Genomic DNA, 23758 nt, shown 5'->3' with positions numbered 1-23758 from the left:
TGCCCCCCCCCCCCCCCTTTCTTTTTATTTTCCTCCTTTATTCGGAAGGTGAATCCTTTCCTCTCTCTCCCCGTGTTGACAAATATCGTTGGGAGTTTGCCTGTGGGATCGCTTTCTTCATAGTTCATCCCTCAAAGCGTAGGGGTTGGGGAGGGGGGAGAGGGGGGGCACAAAAACCAGCACTGGCCCCAGCTGTTTTCCAGCCCCTCTGGGGCTGCTCCCTCTGTACCACGGAGGTCTGATTGAGTTTCCAGCGAGATAAACAAACTTGCTTGGATTTTATATTATTTTTAGTGGTTTTTTAGAAGGGGGGGGAGGGGATGGGAGGAGCTCTGCTCCCGTTTGTGGCTTATCGAAGGGAAACTTCTGTTGACGTTCCGCGCGTGCTTCGCTCTCCCCAAAGCCTCTCTCGCTGTGTTTTCGCCTTGTTTTGAAAGCAGATAGGAAATGACTCGCGATCATGGTTGAATCGCAGCTATTTTTATCCGGGGGGGGGGGGGTTTGTGTGGGGGGGGTTTAAAGTTACACACATGTCATTCTCTGCCCGATGCAAATTGCCATCGGTGCTTTATCGCTGTGGAAGGAGGGGGTTGGGGGGCGATTCCAGCTGTTTGATGGTGGGGGAAGTGTCTTCCTTCGAGGCCCAACCTGAGCCCGATGCTGCTCTCCTTTCAGCTCCCCCTGTTCCTTTCTTTTAATTATTCCTGTTTTGTTCCTGTCGTAGCCGTTTTAAGAGACAAAGAAGAGGTTCTTCCAAAGTGCTTTTCTATGCTGTGTATCCCTAAAGTCGGCGGGGGAGATAGAAAGCCCCCAGATCTCCACACTTCCCTCTCCCCCCACAAAACGCTTTCTGCTTTCTGCTCTCCTTCTTCCCCCCCTTTCGACAAAAGAACCCAAAAGGGTTCTCCCAACAGCAGAGATCTCTTCTTGTGGGGTTGGAAGGGACAACAAACTTAGGAAGTTGGATGTGTCAGATGACTGCTCACCGCTCCTCCCTCCCTCCCCATGGCCCTTTTTGTTTGTCTGTCTGACTCGCCCTGCCTGGCAGGGTGAGATCAGCTCGCTGGGCCCCAGATCCCTTCCCTTCGTTTATGCTGGGGTGGAAGCAGAGAGTCGTGTGGGATCCTGGAGCTCTTCGGATGGTTTTGGTGGTGACCAAATGAGAGAGGACTCCTCTGAAGGAATGCACTCCTCCCTGAGGCTCCAGGGTGTTGTTGTCATGGTGGTTCCCCCCTCCCATCCCCCCCCTCCCTTTTTGCTATCATTTTAATTACAGTTTCCCTTCTCAACCTCTTATTTTTAATAGAATGATGGCGTAGATTTAGGATTTACAGCCTTTACCTTTAGGATGGCTGTGTTACAGCACAGCCCTGCTGCTTTCCCCCCCACACACACACTCTGACAGGTTCAGGAGCCGAGTGGGCTCCTTTTATGCCTCCCATTCTCAATCCCAACACGTCCGTGTCCTTTTGTGGCTGCCTCTTTGTGAGCAGGGAACGGGGAGAGGTTGCTCCGTGGGGCGGAGGGGGGGTTGGGGGGGGGGGGGGGGGTTGGAACAGAGCTGTGTGTGCGTTAATGTGCCCGTGTTTAATAACCGCCTGGCTGATGATGATGATGCTGATGTGCTGAAACTCTGAGTCACTCATTGTTTCTCTCCTGGTCTTGCAAACATCGAGGATGTGGCATCTGTGCCACGTTCTCCCATTGGAGGGGGAGGCTGCAGACCCCGCTGTTGCCTCTCTCAGACTTTCTGGGGATGACGCAGAGCGGGGGGCACATTTTCCCCCCCTCACCCTCCCCACCCCCATGCACTGTGGCTTTGTCACCCTCATGCTGTATCCTTCTTGTTGAAGCTCTGCATCCCTCCAGATACCCCCTTAGGATTTTGAGGCCCTGCTGTGCCCCCCGTTTTAGGGTGAGCCGTTGCGTTCAGATCCCTTTTCACAGGCAGGAGGCCTCGGGCAGAGCTCACAACTCCACTCATTGGCTGCTCTGTTACTACCCGGAAACCAGGGCCGGGGCGGAGCGAGCCGACAGCTGATGGGGAGCGGTGACCCTACAGCTTTACCTGGAGCAGGGAGCACAGCTGGGGGTCCCTGAGCCCACCGTGGGGCAACTGGGGGCTGCTGTCCCCATTCTGAGCCGTGGGTTATTGTTCCTTGAGGTGGGCTCGCTGCAGCTTCCCCTCGGATGGGAGTTTATTCGCAGCCATTTATTTTCCTCCTTTGCTCGATAGGATTTGAGCTCTGTTTTTAAGCGTTTGGAGGTGATGTTAGCAAAGGGGGGGATGCTGCTGCCCCGTTGTGTGCGTGGAAGGAATTCTAAACGGTGCCCAACTTTGCTCAGATCTCCCCATCCCTGTGCTGTTTGTGGGGCCGAGCGCCGTCACGCTGTTGGGGAGGGTGATGCACGGACTCTGCTAGAGGGGGAATGGAAGCACAAAGCTCCTCGTTTACCTGCCCAGCCTTTTGTAATCTCAAAACCTCAGCGTTTGCCCCTCACTGGGATCGACCAGAGGCGAAGGGTAGGAGGCAGTTTACATTGGGCTGAATTCTTTTTGCTGCTCATTATGGGCTTACGCCGCACTTATCGCCCGACTTGAACCCCTTCCAGGTTGTGTTGAGCAATAGGGCCGTCACGTGTCGTTGTTCTCTTGGCCTGTCCCCAAGGGAAGAGCATGTGCACTGGAATGTCTTGTTTTGGTAGGGTTCAGAGCTTGGTTTTCTGTTGTTTTTTTTCCTTTTTTTTTTTTTTTTGTTTCTTCCCCTTTAAGGAGAGTTCTGGAAACTTTTACAAACGGGAATGTAAATGGCAACGCTGCTTTGCTTTCCTTTTTTTTTTCTTTCTTTGCTCTACTTCTGGGGTTTTGCTTTAATGAGATCTCTGGGGATGGGGGTAATGGTGGTGGTGCTTCAGAATGCACCAAGATCACAGGAGTCACGGATGGACATCAGAGATGATGCCATGATTCTGTTTCAGAACCCAAAACCCCACTGAAATGCAGGTACAGGTTATGCCTTACAAACAAAGCGTGCTGCTGTTAGCAGAGCAGGCACTGTGCCTTCCATTACTGGAGCTCTACATCAATGTATTGATAAGAGGAGAGGCGAAAATCTTTGTTCCCAAATGCCAACTTTTAGTGGATCGGTGCTTTTTGAGCCCTATTTAAAACCAGAAAGCACCATGAAGTTGTTGTATCTCTTTGCACCTCTTTGTGTCTCTTTGGGTAATTTTAACTATTTCTGTGGTGATTTTGGTGCTCTGGATTGCAGAGCAGCCCTCATCATGCTTGTATTACCCAGTTCTTAAACATCAGATGACTAAATGCTGATTAAACAAATCTTGGAGGCTGTTTCTTTGTAGTAACAGTTTAAAAGCCTGCATCAACTCTTTTTTTGTAGCAAAACTAATGCCTTGTGTTGCAAAATGGTGCCTCAGGAGGCATGCTTGATATTTCCCTGTCTGTTCTATGTGGGGACACTGTGCTCTGGGCAGACTTGGATCTGTAGCAGGTGATTGTTTTTAAGTGGCATCACGACTTCTCTTAGATCCCTGCAAGATTTGGAAGCTCTGAGTGCCCTCCTGCTCGCTCAGCACCAGCAGCAACTTGTAGCACGGCTGTGCATGATGGAACAGCCCTGTTCAAATCTCAGTGCCTTGGATGAACCAGAAGATGCCCCCCAATGAGAATCAGTGTGATTTCATTTCCCGGCCCCAATATCACACCTGATCTCTGTGTAAGTAGAAGATGTGCTTTCCAGACTCTTTGTAACCTCTTGTTTTTAGGAGAACATGGATCAGTTTCTTCTTCACCTTGCTGTCCTGCCCTGTGCCTACCTGTTCTGTGCTCACCTAGAAGCCTGCAGGGTTGCACTGCCTCGACAGCGCTTGCAGCTCACCCTTCAGTGCTCCAGGTTTGCTGTGGCAATGGGAATCCTTCTCCCCTGCTTTGTGGGGTGGATCATAGGGTCTGTATAATTATGCCCACGGAGGCTCTGGTAGGGGCAGGAGCTCTGTAATGACAGCTTATGCCTGCAGCAGACCCATAACCAACACCCCAAACACACACGGTTCTCCTCGCCTTTGTGGATCCCTCTGTCCCAAATGCTCCTGCAAAAGCAAAACCAGAGTGCTTAAAATAAGAGCCCTGACAAACTTTTCTCCTTAATTGTGTTGTAAATTTTCAAAGCAGCAGGAATTGGGCAACGGCAAGCTTACTAGGGAGGGGAGGGTACATCTGAAACCAGCCCAGAGTGCAGTGATTGCTGGTTGTGTTCTCAGCACCTGTTGGTACTCGGTGCCCTTCTTAAACCGTGATTTAATCGGAGTCACAACCAGGATAAACACATAACATGTTGTTGTTAAGGTAGGACAGTGCCCATGGTTAAAGGGCCAGGCTGCTCTATGGGGTGGTTCCCATCCCCATAGCTGTCCATTCTCTTGTCTGCTTGAATCAGAGGTGATGTGACACGATGGGAGAGGCGTCTGGGTTTTCTTCTTGGCTGTCCCAGAGTCCTGGACCTTATTTTGCCGAAGTTTGCTGAACGCCATGTTCTAATACTGATGGATGTGGGTGTGCATATAGGAGCTCAGCCTTCATTGTGTGTCTTATTGTGTGCGCTCAGCTCTTCTCCTTTCACTCCCTCCATTTCCCTGTGGGTTTTGTCCATGTATTTCTGGAATAACGAACGCACAGCGCTGCTCTTTTGTTTCTCCTCACCCAAACAAAGCTCTCATGACCGCAGCATCACACGACTTTGCCCCCTCTGCTTTCTTGTAGGTCAGCCAACCTGCGTGCCCGGTGCTGTGGGCACGCTGCCCTCCACCAGAAAATGCTGGATCTCATTCTTCCCCCCAGTGCTGGATCTCCTGCTGCATCCCATGCAAGCAAATCCCTTTTACTGCTGCCACGACCCTCTCACCGCTGCTTTTTCTTTTTCTTACCAGTCATTCCTGTCTCTTTCTCTGTCTTCTTGGGATGCTTAAAATCGCTCCTTGATGCTGATGTGGTTTGAGGACTGTTTGGCTGTTCTGGAGAAGTGCACGCAGCCACTTATTTGTCACTGAGGAGATCTGTGCTGAGGTTCTGCCAGGTTCTTTCCCCTCCTGTTCCTGCTCAGTCCTTTTGGCCACCGACAGGGGAAACGTGATCTCGTCATCTCCAGTCCCTGTCATCTTCCAGTCCCTCCCATAACAATCTGGCTGAGATGGAGGGTGGATTTACAGTCCTTGGAAAAAGGTGATTTCATTGCCTCTTGGGTCTTTGCTAACGATTCTCTGCAAATTGGGGCTGATCCTGGATTCAGGGCTGAGTTTTTTTGTTGTTCTCGTTACCGTTGCGGCTTCCAAGAGCTGTCCTGTGGCCTTAAATCATTGAACTGCATCTCCAGAGCAAATTGATTCAGCCTTCAAAGCGAAGCCCAAACACCCATAGCTCATGTTCTTGGCGTCGCCTGTTTCAGATCAGGTAGAGGCTACATCTGTATTGTTCTCAAACTGAAGTATTGTTGGTATCCTGTTGTCTTTAATGCCTTTTAAAGGGCAAATGGCAGAACATGTCTGTACATCCTGCACACAGACCATGCAGGAAAGCACAGAAGCTGGTGTAGACTTTCAGATATTGGTGAGTCAGTGTGAGGAAGGGGTTTTTACTACAGCATTTTTGATCGGTCTCGTAGTGTCAGATGCTCCTTTTCCAGAAATGTTTCTTTTCCAGAATGTGTTTCATTGTTCCCTTCTTTCCTTAAAGGCCAGAAGAAAAGTGTGAAACGTTTTCCTTGAGACTGTACAAATAGAAAACCTGGGTGGAATATTCTGCAACATCTTGTGCCATTTGGCTGCAGCTGGCTGCAGATTTTTTTTGGTGATGCTCCCTTAAAAAAAAAACGAATGTTGTAATGTTTTTGTTAGGCAAAGTCTGCATTTATGACAGTTGGAGCTCCTTAAGGGGGCTCAACCCTGGAGGCATTTGTCATCCGTCCAATGGAAGGTGGAGGTTAAAAGCTGACAGTTGATTGTTAGATAAATCTTGCATTATTTCCAAATTCCAGTGGGCTTTTCACCTGGCCTTGAGCAGTGATGGGGGAGGCTGTGGGGGGGGAGAACCAGCACGTGAATTATGGATGTGCAAATCATTGCTGCTTTCCTGGCTGCCAGGGAACTGCTCAGGTAACAGCTGTGGACCTGTTCTAATGATGATGTTGTGATAGGATATATTGGAGTGGAGCTGGAGAGGAGGTGATGGGAACCATAATGAATGCATGGAACTGAGAGGGTGAATAGTGTCCGTTCTCCCCCATGCAAGGTTTGGCATTGAAAGGTGATCTTAAGTTTGGTTGCACTCAAGAGAGGCTTCTGCACCTGAGAAGTCAGATTTGGGCTAAAACCCATTGGGGTTGAGGATAGGATTAGGTACTTTACAGTTATCAAGGATAGGTGTTGGTCTGATGGTTGGGTAAGATGGTCTTAGTGGTCTTTTCCAAACTTAATGATGCTGTTACTCTTTTTAGGACATAATTTAGTGGGCATGGGTTGGTGGTTGGACTGGAAGATCCTAGAAGTCTTTTCTAACCTCGATGGCTCCAAGTCACTGGAAGAAGGAGGAAGGAATCTTGATGGGAGACTCTTGGAGTGTGGGCAGAAACTTCTTTGGAGGTGTGGTTTTCTCACCTGCCTGTTGTTCTTATATATATAAGAAGTAAAAAAAAAAAAAAAAAGTGTACTGGTAAAGCAGTTACCCATGTCCTCGACTGACCTCTAGCATGGTAAACTAATGCATGCAATGTTGAAACAATTGATAAATTATTAACTTTGGTGCTGCAGTGTCTCTTGGCTGTTGGCGTTATGTTGATTCGTCTCAAGGGTGGCAGGGCTGGTCGTGCTCTGGAGCTGTGAAGTGAAGCATTGGGGCTGAGGACAATGTCCAGTGAGACACCCACTTTTCTGTGTGTGTGTGTGTGTGTGCCTGATAAGAGCATAAACCAGGGCTGATGGGAGCTCAAATGTGGCTCTTTGAGGTGTCCCTGGGTGGATGTGGTGCTGAGGGATGTGGTTTGGTGGGTGCAGTAGGCATGAGTTGATGGACTGGATGATGTCAGTGATCTTTCCAACTGAAATCACAGAATGGTGTGGATTGGAGAGGACCTTAAAATATCATCTAGTTCCAACCCCCTGCTATGGGCAGGATTGCCAACCACCAGATCAGGCTGCCCAGGATCCCATCCAGCCTGGCCTTGGATGCCTCCAGGAGCGTAATGCATTCATGACTCGATGATTCTGTTTAGGATTATGGCTTAGTGGCATGGTGGTGATGGATTGATGGCTGGACCTGATGACCTTAGAGGTCTTTCCAACCTTCATGGTTCTTTACCTTCTGTAAAGAGTTCAACCTTCTGGATCTAAATGCTATTAGAAAATTGCTACTGAGGTGTAGTTTATTTTTCAGTGGCTGGTGTGGATGTGATCGTAGAGTTCAGACTCAGTTTTAGGGACAAACAAAGCTGCTCCTTTGAGTCGTGCTCATTCAGCTGAATGACCTGGCTCCAAGCCATTTTGTTTTGGAAAGAATCAGGTTTGGCTTTCAGTTTGTGGAGAGTTTGTTGGGTTTGTTTTTTGTTGGTTTTTTTTTAAACTCAGAGTTAACCTTGGGAGATCTACACTGAGAGCAAGCTGATGCTTTTAAACAGTGGTGGAATGGAACCATGGAATTGATGTGGAGTTTGTGATAGGAGTTATGGTAGATGCCATGCAAAGCATGCCCTCGTGTCCTGGCTGATCCCAAACTGTTTTATTTTGAGGGATGTTCGTTTTTTAGAGGGAGAGGAATCTCCTGGCTGATGCTTTCAGTCAAAACTTCTTTGTTAATGGAAGACTTCAAAGCAGGTGGAAGTCAAAGCCCTTTTAGAGTGTCCTGGCTGCTTGAAGCCAAATGAAAACTGTTTTTCTCCCATCTAGTGCCATTAATTCGAACTTGCTGACCTTCCCTCCCCAATCTTTAAAGCCAGCCCAGCTGAATGCGAATGCCAAGGGTTGGTATCATGTAGCACAAGCTTTAAACCTCACAATAGCCAGGCTGCTTTCCTGCTGAGCTCATGTTCCATGTGACAGAGGGGTCCTGTGTGCGGGGAGATGTGGCAGCGCGGCGCTTCTCAAAGCATCTCCACCACTGGGGACGGGGGAAGAAGATGTGAGCTGAGTTTGGGAATGGCTTTGTAATCCTCTAATTTGTAAGATTGTAAACTGGAAGAAAGAAAGAGCCCTTTCAGGAGCCAAAGTCTTCTCTTGGTAATGTTCAATCTGACAGATGTGACTCAGCACGGTGATGCTGGCTGCTCCTCGGCGCTGCCCAGCGCGCCTCCTCCTTTTTCCCTTTAAGACCTGTCAGGAGGGGAGCAGTGGGAATAAGGAAGCAGAACGATCAGCACTTTGCCCAGCAGCCTGCCATCGTGGGTAACTCGATCCTCCCAGCAAGCAGAGGAATCTGTGTGTGGTTACTGGGGTAAGCTCAGATCCCAAAAGGAGAACACGGCAACGGTGACGCGCCGTGCAGGAGTTGAGATGTCCGAAATCAGATCCTTGTAATGCAGCACCAGAGCCTGTGTTCCTTGAAAGGGAAGGTATGCACCGAGGTGGCAGCTCACCCTCCTCTGTCCCATGGAGACCGTGCAGGGAAGTGTCCTGCTAAGAGCTGCTGCTTGCTTTTTTAGGATTGTGGGCGCTAATGAGCTCGTGTGCCTCGTGTTGGATTAAAACGGATTCTGGCTTGCTTGTAGCTGGTGATAAAGTTATGTTAGGTTGTATTTTATTTTTTTTATTTCATTGTTTCTGCTGTGTGTTCTTTTGTTTGATCTGAGCAGAAGGTAAGGGTAAGTTTATACACGTTGTTTGGGCCAAGAAGGGAGAGTTCAGCAGCAAATAGCCACTCTCTGTCAACTTACCCAAAGACAGATGCAATCATAGAATCATAGAATGGCCTGGGTTGAAAAGGACCACAATGATCATCTCGTTTCAACCCACCTGCTATGTGCAGGATCACCAACCACCAGACCAGGCTGCCCAGAGCCACATCCAGCCTGGTTTTGAATGCTTTCGGGGATGGGGCATCCACAGCCTCCTTGGGCAACCTCCTTGGGCAGTCACAGTGCCAGTGAGCAGAACAAGGGCAATCCCACAGCTCTAGTTGTGCAAACCTGAAGGAATGTACCCCCATGGCTTCAGGAAGTCACTGAACACTGGGACACGTAAGCCCCATTTTAATTAGCAATTCGGTTTCCCCAGGGTCATGAGATTTGCATCTTGCCAAATGGGGAAAAAATATACATGTGTATTATGTACAGGCTGCCAGAAAGGTTGTGGATGCCCCCTCCATCCTTGGAGGTGTTCAGGGCCAGGTTGGATGGGGCCCTGGGCAGCCTGGGCTGGTGTTGAGTGTGGAGGTTGGTGGCCCTGCATGCAGCAGGGGGGTTGGAGCTTCATGATCCTCGAGGTCCCTTCCAACCCAGGCCATTCCGTGATGATTCTGTTGTAAACTTGAGATGATTTGCAGTAAGGTGCTCAGAATGCTGAGTCCTTTGCACCACTAGAAAGACACAGTTTTGCTGGTGAAGGCATGCCATAAACGTGTATATGCTCTGAAAGAATTAAGAAAATTTGCTAATGCACTGCAGTGTTGAGTCCTGTAAGGCTTAATGACCAACTGGACAATTAAATCATCTCTCCTTCCTCTGTTGCTGGGCTCACTTTTACAAATTTAGAGTATGACTTGGGAGAGGAGCATTGGAATTGTGGTGTGTGTTGAAGCTAGAGGATCAGATTGTCGTGCTGGGATTTGGAACAATCCAGTGCAAACCTGGGAGCTCCCTCCATGTTCCCTGCAGGCACACGTCCATTTGTGCAGGTCCTCAGCTTTGCTCACCTTTAGGAGGTGATTTTTGTTGTAAAAAGAATCTTACATGGCTTCACCATGATGCATGGGGGGGAAAAGACTGCAGGCTTAGCAAAGCTCTGTGTGTTACGCCTGCTTAGTCATACCCAGAAACGTGTTCTGTGGGGTTAGTTGTGCAGAGAGCAGTTTCAGACTTGTGCAAAGGTGCCTTGGGAGAGCCCAAGCACTTCTTGCACCTCTGTTTGAATGCTGTGTGTATGGTCTTGGTGCTTCCTATGCTTTTTTCTACCTGATGCTTTTAGCTGTGGAGTTGGCTGTGCGAGTGGGGATCAATAAGGAGCTGCTTTAGGTCTGCCCTGATGTCTTTTTCCTGTTACAGCCAAAAGTTTTAACTCCTCTACTTAAAGAGTATTGCATTTGATGTCGTTTCCTTTTTTGGACTTCATTTTGCCTGTTTGCAAGAGCTTCCTGTGCAGTCTGGCTGGGGTGTAACTGGATTCTGTAGGCTGCATTAAGGCTTTTTTGTGGTTTTATTGCTGTTTTTTTTCTTTCAGAGCCTCTGAATGCATCCAGGTTAGTGAGCCCTTAAATTGTCCTTCCTGCCTTTTAGTGGCTTTCAAAGCCACCGTTTCTTTGCTCCTACCTGAAGCCTAATGTTAGTTAGGCCAGCTTACTCTCAGCAGCTTTCTGCAGGCTTGGATGGTACAAGAAGCATTGTGAGATACGAAAGCTTCATAATCCCTCATGGCTTTTATTTCCAATAACTGGGAATGTGCTGCTGCACACCAGGAGAGCCCATTGCCAGCTTTTACACTCCTTCCCAAAGGGTTTCCAGCAGGAGACGTCCCCTAATTCTCCAGCAAAACGCAAAATGGATCAGCAGATCAGAAGCTGAAGCTGCAGGGCTCAATCCATGCCACTGCATTCAGGTTGGAATCGATAACTGCTTCTCACCATTCCCTTCTGAAGTCACCCAGGAGCTACAGAGGCTCTGCAACACGCACGTCCTTCTCACCAGACCTGAATGGAGCTGACCAGGCTGTCACATGAGTCACAGAAACCCACATCAGCCGTTTTTAGGTCATTGCCAGACGGGGCTAAATTTAGCAGATGAGCCACAAGTGTGAGGCTTTGCATCCAGCTCCTGCCTTACAGTTTCTGGGATTTTTTTGGGGCTGTGCCTTACGACTCCTTGTACGTCTCTTGAAGGTGAAGGATGAGATTCTCCACCCCTTTTCTGTTCTGAATCCCGCAGAGCACCGCCGAGACTCGCTTGCAGAGTTGCTCAGTGACAGCATATGAAGCAGAGGAAGGGAAGAGGACAGTAATAGGATCTGGAGCTTTTCACCTCACGGATTACTGCCTTGAATCCTGTCTGGGTTGCCAGTGACGCTTCCCTGGGAGGAGAAACCTGATGGTTTATCATCCAGCTGCATCCATGACCACATTGCAGTGCTCCTGGAGGTGTGTGCCAGTTTGGAGGGGAGCAGCTCACGCCTGGGGCGCCTCAAGCAGAAAGCATTCCCACGGCTGTTCTTTCAAGCCCCACATCTCTGCTAAAATAGTCAAGAGAGGAGTAAAGGAGGGGGGAAGAATAATACTTGTGCTGACAGCACAGTGGGAAGTTTCAGTCCTGCTGAGAGCGATGTGCTGGTTCTGCAATCCCAAGCTGTTCTGTATTTTAACTTCATCGGTTGTTTCTGGGTTCTGTTTGCTTGCAGCAGCACGTTGGGTCATTAGGGTTGAGGTTTTTTTGTGTGTGTGGATGAGGAATATTGTCATCAAAACCGGTTTCAGGTGCGTCAGGTTTTCTTAATTCTGATTTATGAAAGGAGGCAGCGATAAATGTGTGGCTTTGAAAGTGTCGCTGGGTCTGCTGGAGGTCACCTGTAATTCAGAGCAACTGGTAGAGGTCAGTGCTGGGCTTTTTGTTCTGTGGCATTGCCAGCTTTGGGGTTTTTTTTTCAGCTCTTCATTGAAGGAGGAGACACTTCAAACTCGGTGACAAAATCCCACTTTTCAGGCAGCTGCGCCGCTAACGACTGAACTGTGTTAATTAGTTTTTAGTGCAGTGGTGTTCCTTTGTCCCTCCTGTAATAATGACCCAAACAGATGATGTCAAGGAATCTTCTGTTCCAGCTGAATTTAACTAATTATAAGAAAGCTTTGCCTTTGCTCTCCGAAGCTCAGGAATGGTCTAAGAGCTCAGAATTGCAGTGGGCCAACGATAGTGTTTGTATTGATAGAATGGCTGTATTATGATGATGCTTGCAAAACTCGATTACAGAGTTCATTTTGAAAGGAACTGCTTTTATCAGCCACGTGACAAACTTCAGGTATTGCTGCTCCTGCAGGGAATGGCTCGAGGCAAGTGTTTGTCCCCTGGCAATCGGGAATCCACAGACATAAGTTGGGATGGTTCATTTGTATAACCCCCCCAGGCTCTGTCTCTGGTTAACTGATGTGCCTCTCGTTAGGGAACTGGGAGAGAAGGAGATAATTAAGCCTGGGCAGATGGACTAGGACAGGCTCTTGGCTCGGAAACAAGGGGGCTGGATGATGTGCTCCTGACCTGGGGAACCAGGACAGGGTGAGTTTGTGTTTGCCCATCCCAAAATGGACTTTGTGCTTTAGGATGAGAGACACGGGGACTACTTACCCCCAAGTGCTCTTAGATTATCAGAGTGGAGAGCACCTCCCAGATGCCTCTGGAGAAAGCTCACGCTTTCCCCCAGGCTCAGGGAGGTTGTTTCAGAGGAAACTGCCTGCTCAAAGCACTGAGGACTGCGTGTTCCTGTGCTTTTAGCAGCGCCCGCTGCTGTTCTACTGGTTGCACTTCTGTTTATTAAAAACAACAGCAACGCCTTTTTCCCTTTCTAAGATGCCAGAGCAGCTTTACTGTAGCTCTGTGAGATGCTGAGATGGGACTTCTACTTGCTGAGGAACAGCCTGGACGCTGTGCTTTTGCTCCTGAAGCTGCCAAGCCCAAGACCCACTCTGTAAGGCATAGAAAAAGGTATTTCACGTAACTCAGTGCAGCGTGGAGGCTGTCCCAGCACCAGGGCACCCCCTGTTCCGGGCACCCGTGAGGTTTTTATTGGTAGCTGATGAGCTGCTGCATTCACAGCCCTGAACAAAGGCCCAAATGCTTTGTTGGATTCTTCCTTGGCAGCCTCTCTGCTGTCCCCGAAAGCTTGCCTTGCTGCTGCGCAAGGAAGCTGGTGTGGGGATCATTGTTAAGCTCCAAGCGTGGCTTTTTCATGCCTTCCTCTTGAACACAATGCATCTTGAGACCTTAAACGCCAGCAATATCCTGTACAGTTAATCCTTTGGGAAAGGCCAAAAAACCCTTCAAAGAGCTCTGGATTTTTACAAACGCTCGTTAAGAGGTGAGGATTTGAGTTCCTACCATCAGTTTTTGTACCAAGAATTGGATGCAAGAAGGATTGCTGCAGGGCTGGCTGGAGCACCAAGCTGATTTCCTAAATTTTCAAGGATGATAAACAAATGTGTACTCTTTGCAGGTGGTTTGGCCACTGTCCAATGAAGCTGTGCAATGGTTGTGCTTAGTGACTCGATGGTTGGGAAATGGCATGACTGGAGCCCATGCTTAACCTTGGAACATATCTCTATTGGTGTTTGTTAGAAGCTGACCTGACTTAGCCTCAGCTTAGAGACCAGGTGAAGAATCATGGAATCGTTAAGGTGGGGAAAGACCTAAGATAACTGAGTCTAATGCCATCCCACTCCCACCATGCCCACAGACTGCGTCCATCTGTGCCTTCACCTCCAGGGATGACAGCTCCACCACCTCCCAGGGCAGCCTGTTCCATTGCCTCACCACTCTTTCAGAGAAGCAGTTTTTCCTCATATCCACTCTGAAAGCTGAGAGGGATGCATCTTTATGAACAAAGGCCCTAAACACAAGTGACTACGTAGACTGAAGAAAGTAAAAGTAGGGCAAAACCACTGTGCATCTTGTCTGTACACACTGGGACCTTGGATCTAACTATGAATCTATAGAGGAAGCACTACAGTGCTCCGTTGTATGCTAAGAAAACAAGAAAAATGGTTTAATAGAGGTGACAGTGGTATATTGGGTTGCTGTAGGTATTTGTGTACTAAACTGAAGCTCCTACACCTTTCCTTTAAGCACAGCTGAACTCATTTCCTGATACGTTGCATTTTACTTTGTTTTCACCTTTTTTAATTATAGATGACCTGGGAAGAAAGAGAACAGCATCTGCAAGCTTTGGTTGCTTTATGTAGTCAAGGACCGAGTGGTGTTTGTTCCTAAATCCCTTTCTCCTGCTTTGGTCTGAGACCAAACAGCATTTGCTCTGTGTTGGAAACTGCAGTTGTCTTAACTCTACCAGCTCAGGTGTGGGTGCACAAAACTTCCTGCTCTATCCCTCAGGTCATTTGTTTGGCATCAAAACCCAAATACTGTGTGTGGATGGAAAGTCCCACCTGAGCTGCTCTTGAAGAGCGTGTTTTCCTGAGATAGCTTTTTTCTTTAGAGTTGTAAAGACTTCAGAATGTTCCAGTGCCATCCCTGGAGGCATTCAAAGCCTAGATGAATGAATGAAACTAGATGATCATGATGGTCCTTTTCAACCCAAGGCCATTCTATGAACTTCAGCTTTGAGATCTCAGGTGTGCCCTTACGTGATGTGGATGCTGAATCAGCAGGCCCATGAACGATGGTGTTGAGTTGATGGGCATACCTATGTAAAGTGAGTTGTGTTGATATTAGGTGGACAGCCCCATGGGTGTTGCTCATTCCATAGATTTTTCCACTTGCTCGTGAGTCGCTGAAAAGGAAGAGCGAAACTGAACTCGTTCTTGAAAAACATGCATTTCTAGTAAAGAAGGAACAGAAATCCACAGGTGCCACGGTGTGATGTGTCCCGAAACAAGCACGTGGGTCTGGAGGGGCATTGCTTGTTACTTCACATTGGGCTGTTAACAGGAGGTAGGAAATTCAGTTTGAAGCCACCCGATGGTGCCACGTGAGGTCATAGAATCATGAAGTTGGCTTGAGTTGGAAGGGACCTCAAAGACCATCTGGTTCCTGCCCCTGGTTCTGATCCCCGTCCAGTTTACAATTCAAGCACAGCTCGCTCTGCCTGTTGCTGTGAATGGCTGTGAACGCTGCCTCAATTCTGAAGATGAAGGCTTGATTATTTACAACACTCTTCAAAAACAATTAACAGAAAAACCCAACCCATGCAGATGTGACCTTGGTGAGCAAGAAGCACACTGTGGGGTATATCCATGTGCTCTTGGCGTCTCCTGCTGTAGTGTTGGAAGAGGACTTTGGGATTTTTTGTGCAAGACATCCCAGTGTGAAGTGTCTGTTAAGGCAATTCTCATCACAGGCTGCCCAGGGAGGTCGTGGAGTCTCCTCTGGAGATGTTCAAGACCTGCCTGGATGCCGACCTGTGTGACCTGCTGTAGGGAACCTGCTTGGGCAGGGGGGTTGGACTCAATGATCTCTGGAGGTCCCTTCCAACCCCTACAATTCTGTGATTCTGTGATCACTCTCATTTCTGGTAGAGGGGAAAAAAGAAGATTCCATTTCCAGAACTGGTAACAGTCCAGTGCCAAAGCATCTTCAGATTCAACCCAGCATAGCTCTGAGTTTACCAGAACAAAAAAGATTTGCTTTGACACTTTCTCCCTCCCCCTATGAAGGTCTTCATCTCATTCAGAATCAAAAGCTTGAGCTATTTCTGGATTTCTCACAAATGAAAGCTCTTGCAGGAGCTCAGCTGCTGACCTCCTTTGCATCTGTCTGTGTTGACTACAAACATGTCGTATCCCAGGGGCTTTTCAGCTCGGGGAGATGTTGTATATTTGGGGTTTTGTGCTGCTGTTACCGAGGTGGCAGTTTCTAAATGACTGTGTAGGTTTCTTGGAGTGGAAAAAAATATGTTGGTAAAGCCTGCAGAAAGCTTCACTTGTGGGGAGGGAATATTCTTAGAGCTATTATGTCTTTGAGAAGCCAAAAGTGAAGTATTGCAACAGTAGGGACGTGTGAGGAGCATCCTGCTCTCAGGAGAGCTGATATATTCTTGTTAAATGCCCACCTGACCTGTGGTTAAATCTTAGACGTGGTGTCAGGTGTAGCACGTGTTGGGAGCCAGGCTCTCCATTCTGTGGTTTTACAGCTGCTTAAATTCTCTCAAAGAGAGGTAATCAACTGCACTGAGCCCAACTGGAAAAAGAAACGATTGTGTTTTCTCCTTCTGCTGTTTCACTCCAAATGCACTTGAAATTTCTCGCTTGTTTGAGAAGTTTGATTATTAGTCGTGCGTTAAATACTCCGTTCCACCAGTATGTACAATCTCCATGGTAACAAACTTCTCCTGATGGAAGCCGTGGCAGTGCAAACATATCTCATGGCTCAGCTCAGAGGCAGGTGTGTGCCCATGTAAATGAACACTGCTGCCTTCAAGGCTTCTGGATGTGACTTTGGTTTCTCCTGCGACTGTGAATGTCAGTGTGTTGAATTCTGTGCCGTGCAGTGGCTCTGGTTTGGTGGCTGAGGGTGCAAGTACCCATTTATTTCCCTTTGTTCCTACCGGGTGAGCAGCTTATGGAACTCTTTTGGGAGGCCTTATTTTCCTGTACCATTGCTGTACATTATGTCTGCCTTGCTACTCCTTTCCTATAGGATGTCATCTTCAAACTGACCGTTATAAAATCATAGAATGGCCTGGGTTGAAAAGACCCACAATGATCATCTTGTTTCAACCCCCGCTGCTGTGTGCAGGGTCACCAACCACCAGACCAGGCTGCCCAGAGCCACATCCAGCCTGGTTTTGAATGCCTCCAGGGATGGGGGCATCTACAACCTCCTTGGGCTACCTATTCCAGTGTATCACCACCCTCTGTGTTATCTCCAACCAGGATCCATTTCAAAAATTTGCTTATCACAGGTACTTGTTATAAACTAACTGCACTTAAATTCTCTTTGTTCAGTGTCCTCTCTTAGTAAGATTTGAGTACATTTCATTTCCTGGTGCTTGTGGAGGGAATGTTGCAGTTGTGTTACTGTCATGGGTTGAGTTGGAAGGGACCTTAATCATCATAGAATGATAGAATGGTTTGAGTTGGAAGGGACCTTAAGGGCTATAGAATGCTGGAATGGTTTGGGTTGGAGGGGACCACAGAGATCATAAAATCGGGTTGGAAGGGACCTTAAAGATCAGAGAATCTTCTCCAGTCTGAAAACCCTCACGTCCCTCAGCCTGCCTTCTTAGCAGAGGTCCTCCAGCCCTCTGAGCATCTTCATGGCTCTCCTCCAGACCTACTCCAACAGCTCCACTTCATTCTTAATCCCTTCCACCAGGTCTGATTCTTTCCTTTCACATTCAATAATCTTGTCCATCAGCTTCTTCTTGACTGATAGCAACCTTTCTTCAGCAGTGCTTGCACAGGACAGTTTCAAGTAATTTCATCATAGTTCTCCTGGGACTGACCAGACCATATAGCTCAGAAAAGCTCTGCTGTGATGCAAATCAGAAGGTGTTTCTTTGGCTCTGTGCATCTTCTCATCTTTCTTCACGATACCTGGTAGAATGAGGGCCTGATGCTTGTGTGTGTCATGTACTTCCTCATCTCCAAATGCAAATGAGCTGCACGCTAATCAGCAGTGCATAGCTGGAGTTGAGCTGCAGTGCTGTTGTCTGCTGTCAAAACGACACTAATTGTGTTCTCATCTAATCTGATTGTGAAGGATGAATTGAGTCCAGCCTTTTTTTCTCGACAGCAAGAATTCATATCTGTCTCCTATCTTTTTTTCTTAACAAACTGAAACTTTTCAAGGGAACAGTATGTGGGGGACAATGAGTTCTTTCATCTCCTGGGGCATAAGGATGGTATTGCTCCACCCAGCAAGATGTGGGATGCACTTTGCATTGCCTGTTGGTCGTTCCCTTCACTTCTGCTGGAAGAAGACCACTTTGAAACCCAAAAAAAGTTGATCCTGAGTCAGTTGATAGCAAACTACTCCTGCAAAATGTCTTCTGGGAAACAAGGCTGGCTTGTCTTTTCTACCTGATGCTCATTACTTCAGTTTCTTGGCGTGAAGTTTAGTGCAGAACAGCCAGACAGAATTCATCAGGAGCTCCAAAGGATGCAAACCAGTCTGGAGAAGTGGCAGCTTCTGCTCCCAAAATCCTCAGTCCCACCTTCAGCGTATTACGTATCAGCAGTGTGCATATCCAAACTATAACAGCAACCCAGCATAGGTTCCTCTTCAATTATTCATTAGGTTTTCAGCTTACAGAGCACTTTCAGTTGCAGTAACAGTCGCCGTCTTGCTGCAAGTGGGGCCTCTGTGGTGCACTTCCCCTTTTCTCTGCAGTATGATTTAGGTGAGTTTTGCCTTCCAGAGCAGAGGGATTCTCAGACAAACCCTATACAACCAAATGAAAATCTGGATTTGCCTGAAGTGCATGAGGACAAACTGCAAATTGCCCCAGTGTTTCCCTGACAGCGTTGTGGATATCTCCACCATGATTCATATGCTGTGTCATAGAATCATAGGATGGCTTGGGTTGAAAGGGACCCCAAGGATCATGAAGCTCCAGCTCCCCCACCACATGTGGAGCCACCAATCTCCACGTTTAATGCCAGACCAGGCTGCCCAGGGCCCCATACAACCTGGCTTTGCAGTGTGCTTGCACCAGAAATGGATGTGCTGTGTGCCAAGAAGCTCTGAAAGCTGTGGCAGTGAGGATCACTAACTTGCGGGGGAAAACCAATGGATTTTAATGATCTCATTGTGGTTAGCCTGGGGTTTTCAGATTGTTTGAGTTTAAAGAGACCTTTAAAGGCCATCTAGTCCAACTCCCCGGCAACGAACAGAGACATCTACAGCACAATCAGGATGCTCAGATTGCTCACAAGTATTTTCAGTGTAATACTTGTAGCTGGAAAACTGATTTGCCCAGGCTTCAAACCGAGGTGAATTTCAAGGCAACTTAAGAGTGGGATGCTTTTTATTTTGATTTAGGCTCAACGTTTGCCAGGAAAAAAAACCACTCAGCCCTGCAAACAGACTGGCCATCTGTTGGCCACAATGTGCATCTGGGATTTTTTTGGGAGAACTGGGGGTAAGGCCGTATCCTGACAAAGCTTTTCATTCCTGCAGGATTGCTTCAGATCAATGGCAGTGGGTGGCCTTGCACGAAGCCACGTGGGAGGATGAGGGAATGGGAACTTGACCCTGTGAGAGGCAAACCCACAGCAGTGGGTCTATTTCTGGCGTGCTCGGTCAGTTTCTAACCCTCCAGATTTGTGTGGTTGGGTTGTTTTGTTGTATTTTTGCCTATTCTGCTTTGGGACAAAATGCTTTAAATCTCTTCTGATTCTGACCGAAGCAATGATTTTCTACTAGCTCAACCCCTGAACAATAGAGCCTTGATCTTGATAGGGGGCTCTGGATGTTACTGTAATGCTAATAGGTGGCACAGTTGGCCTTTGCGTTTCTGGCACGTTTCAGGCATTATATAGGGAGCCTGTAATCAGCTGCAGAAAAAAATTCCCTTTTGTCTCTCTCCTAGCAACCTCTTCTGAACTGATATTTGAAAATAGGCTTTGCTTTCCGTGTCATGACATAAAATATTTGTAGCACATACTGAAAACTCCCTTAACAGACGTGGGGCTGAGATAATTTGTCTTTAGGTCCTCAGGACTCCCTCCTGGTTGCTGTGCTCTTAAGGTAATGCTGTTGAAACCCTTATCCAACAGAAACAGGCACTTGTGTCCAGGTTGTGCTCTTCTCTCCCAGCTTCTGCACTGTATTTGTCACAAAGTCAAAGCAGTATACGTAGGTGATAAGGTGGCCATTAGTTGCCTGGATTTGTGGGAGCAAGCTGAGAATTTTGAAAGAGATTTCTGTATTTTTATTCAATGTTTGAGCACATGGGATGAGTTGCAGGGTGGCTACACAGCTCTAATCTTGCTCCAGTGTATGTACATTGTGTGTCCTGTCCTGGAAACAAGGCAGGCTGTTCACACCAGCAGGATTTGCCACTGGAATCAAGAATAGTGAAGCTTTTTTTTTCCATTAACTGATTGTTCTTTTTCTGCTAATCTACATAGTGAGTGCAGCAACAAGCAATGTTGGGCACAGAGGAGTTTGTTTGAACAGAGTAGAATTAGATAAGGTGAGGGTTATGTGGTTTTTGCCACAAACGCTGATGGTCTTTGAAATCCTAGGATGACTTTGCACAGGTTTGCATCCCAGCTACTTCTTGCATCTGTCCTGCTGAGAGAATAACCATCCTGGGAAAAATGCATTAGAGCTGTTGTAAGGTTGGGACAGGCCTCTGAGACCATCTAATCCAAGCATCGAGACCCATCCCCACCATACCCACTAAACCAGGTACCCAAGTGCCATATCTCCATGTTTTCTTCTTACTAATTGGGATTTCAGGGCCTTGTCACAACAGGGAGAACAATCAAATATGGCACTGCATCACTTGCTTGTAGGTTTTCTAACTTGGACTTGAGTCTCAGTGCAGAAAACTCTTTTATTTGTGATCAGCATTAACTTGTGCAGCTGAACAGCATGCGTGCTGCAGCTGCTCAAGAGTTTGTTCTGAAGATCAGGCTTGGAGAGCTGTCTTTTATTAAGTGGCACTTGATTTAGTCCTAACTAAAACCATTTGTGTTTAACTTGATCTGCAAAGCTGCTGTAAGTGTTAACATACTTCAGTAGTAAACGTTTCACTCTTGGGCATCATCACACACAAAGGGTTTGTGGGAGAGCCCCTTTCTGAAGGTGGAATAGTTATCCATTAGACAAGTGCTTGTGTTTTCAAAGGAGTTCAGACTGTGTTTAAAACGCAGTGCTTTCCACAGGGTGATGTGGAAGGATATCCTTTAGGGATGTGCAGAGAAATCACTTGCAACTTGGGGCAGAAAGGGATTGATCTGCCCTCTGTGAGCTGCTCTAGGTGTCAGCCAGGTGCTGTGAGATCCTTGCTGCTGAGCTGCAGGGCAGAGCAGCTAGCAGAAATCTCCCGATCCCAAATTGCTGCAAACTTTTCTCCCCTCCCCATGAGAATGAGGAAGAAGGTGGTTGCAGCCAAAGTCTTTTGGAGTCAGAAGTGTGGGGAAAAACTCTTCTCCAGACTGAGAGTCATCGTGAGTCAGGAACTGCTGTAAATCCTGATGGGTGGTGCAGATGAAGCTTGGATTTCTTGTATATACGACTATGTGTGCGTGCTCCTGGGACACTTGGGGATCCATGAGCTTCTTCCCATACATCATAATGTGGGATCGTGGCTGGTGATGGGAATTATTGGCTCCTTCTGTTGGGTCCCAAGCAGTTCCTGGTGTGTCAGGGGCGTGTAAGGTTCATGGCCATCCCCTTATCTCAAAGCTGGGTTGCCTCAGGGGTGCTGAGGCAATCTGAAGTTTGGTAAACCTTTGATTTCTTCTTGCCCCGTCGTTTCCAGTGCTTCCTTCATAATTTATATTAAGGTTCTTGATGAAAGGTGATCACTGTAGGATATTATTCACAATCCATTAACCCTGAGTGGTAGCAGAATTCTTCAGCAAGCTTGGGTGCCAAAACATCACTGCTAATTGTCTTAACCGAGCCTTATGTGGAATGGAAATCTCTCACCTTTTAGTTTGTATTCCTTTCTACCCAAAGCACTGCACTTCGGTTCTTTCCTTTAGGTGCTGGAAAATACTGTTGTTCTTTTAGCACTCTGCTGGTGCCTTAGAATCTCACCCTTCTGCCATCTCTCCAAAGGCGCCGAGTTTTTTGGTCTTGCAAGTCAAATTAACATGAGATTGCTGTCATTTGCATCGTAGCTGTGGGAGGCCAATCTGACAGCACCGAAGGCAGCCAAGTAGAATGGAATTCATCAGCATTTGTCAGAGTAGGAATCGATGAGAACTCCGCTTCTCCAATCCAGGCAGGGGGGTAAACATCCAGTGTGAGCAGTCAGGATGCTCAAATTGCATGCTGTCAGGTACTTGGGATGTTTGGGCTTAAACTGTTTGGTTTCACAGGCTTTCAGCAGGTTGCTCCTCTCTGAGTTGATGGTTTTGTTTCTCTGCTTCAGTGTTTTCCTTTACTTGATATATCAGGATTGAGAGCAAACACGAGGTCACGATCTTAGGAGGACTCAATGAATTTGTCGTGAAGTTTTATGGACCACAAGGAAGTAAGTGCATGACACATCTCTTCTGTGAAAAGAAGCTAACTGTTCACAGTGGGGGGGGTATAGAATCATTAAGTTTGGAAAAGACCTCTGTGATCACCAAGTCCCAACCATCAACCCATCCCCACCGCTGAACCACATCCCTAAATAGAATCCTAGAGATCTTCTCCAACCTTAATGATTCTAAGGTCACCGAGTCCAATCATCAGCCCATCCCCACCATGCTCACTAAACCACATCCCTAAATAGAATCATTCAGGTTGGAGAAGACCACTGTGGTCGTTGGAGAAGACCACTGTGGTCACCGAGTCCCAACCAACTGCTCATCACAGCCATCCCTGTATTTCTCAGTGCCGTGATGTCTGGAGCAAAGGAATGGTTGAACAAATCCAGATGGGAATGAGATGTGAAGGGTGGTGGCTCTCGAAGGTGGTGCTCTCAAGGGTGGGGGAAATGCAGTGTAGATCAACTGCTTGGTGCTGAACAGCTTTGGACATCAACCACCAAGCCCCCTGCTGTGACTTTCAGCACTCATTAATCATTGACTCTTCCAGAATGATTTAAGTTTTGCATCGCCATCATCTGAATGTTTGTGGAGTTGGTAATGATGGTTGCTTTTCCATTGACTAAGATTACAAGTCAGGTCTCCAGCATGCCTTAATTTAGCAACATCTCTAAAGTTAAGTAGCTTATTCAAACTCTGTGCTTAGAATAAGGCTCTTGGGCCTTTGTGCAGAGATCTTTTGCAGTATAAGTTAAAATCAAGTATTTCCTCTGAGACAGTACAGGCAGAAGGCTTTTACCATAGGAGGTTCAGTGTGAAATCTTACCCTCTGGTGGGGACTTGAGTGTTCCTCCAAAGATGTGTTTTGTTTATTGCTGTTGTTCTATTTATTCTCTCCTGAGTTATGAAGCATGTCTAATACCTGTGTTTCTTCCCTTGCAGCACCATATGAAGGTGGAGTATGGAAAGTTAGAGTCGACCTTCCTGATAAATACCCCTTCAAATCCCCATCTATAGGTAACCAATAATCACTTTCTGTCACAACCTTGAAGTGCATGGGAACGAAGGCAGGGGCTGAAGCTGTTGTCCTCTTGGACGGGGTGATGCCTGTGTGGAAGAATATAGAAGCAGGGACTTATCAGCAGAGGAATTGCAGCTGGCCAGACTGGTTGGACCTGTTTCACTTTGGAGAGCAAATGGGAAGTTTGATAAGGAAATGTTCTTTAGACTGTATCCATCTATCTCTGCCCTTGAGTAACAGTGATCTAACTCAGATGTCTTTTAGTAGCAAACTTCTTCAATCATTTAGGCTGTAAATAGCCACTATTGCTTGAAAAACTGGAGCAGATGCACAAATGGTCAAATTTTAATATTCTAGCTTGCAGAATAAGTGCTGGTAACTCAGTGCTGTGGCATTTCTTTCCTGGAAGGGTGTGCTTGTGGCTGAAGGCATCAGAGGGGACTGAAGAATTGAGAGAAGTGATGTGGGAACATGACTGTACGGGGTGGACCAGATGGGTCCCATCCAATATCAACATCCTGACTTGGAGCTGATGAGTATTGGCTGTTTTCTTAAAATAGACATCAGCTTAAGGCTGCCATCTATTTAAAATCCTATGTGAGTGTGAGAAGTAATGTCTGCTTCCCACAGTAAACTGTGCCTTTTGGGAAAGAGCA

The 23758-nt window shown here is 47.3% G+C and overlaps 1 protein-coding gene across 2 annotated transcripts in view; it reads left to right on the top strand.

Annotated features, from left to right (window-relative positions):
* Positions 1-11306: 11306 nt before the first annotated feature.
* Positions 11307-23758, top strand: part of UBE2H (ubiquitin conjugating enzyme E2 H) — a 29312-nt gene continuing 16860 nt past the window's right edge. The window contains exons 1-3 of one of the 2 annotated variants that reach the window (XM_042835440.1): positions 11307-11347; positions 22004-22080; positions 23024-23098. In XM_042835440.1, coding sequence (XP_042691374.1) covers positions 11322-11347; positions 22004-22080; positions 23024-23098 — 178 coding nt within the window. In that variant the 5' untranslated portion in view covers positions 11307-11321. Of the gene's footprint in view, positions 11348-21847; positions 21886-22003; positions 22081-23023; positions 23099-23758 lie in introns of those variants that run through there. The other variant, XM_042835441.1, reaches the window with a different exon arrangement.

This window comes from Centrocercus urophasianus, unplaced genomic scaffold (assembly GCF_019232065.1).
Source record: "Centrocercus urophasianus isolate 14NV4802_14NV808 unplaced genomic scaffold, USGS_Curo_1.0 seq_524, whole genome shotgun sequence".
NCBI lineage: Eukaryota > Metazoa > Chordata > Aves > Galliformes > Phasianidae > Centrocercus > Centrocercus urophasianus.
Note: the sequence above shows the minus strand (reverse complement) of the source record. Positions and strands in the feature narration are given on the sequence as shown.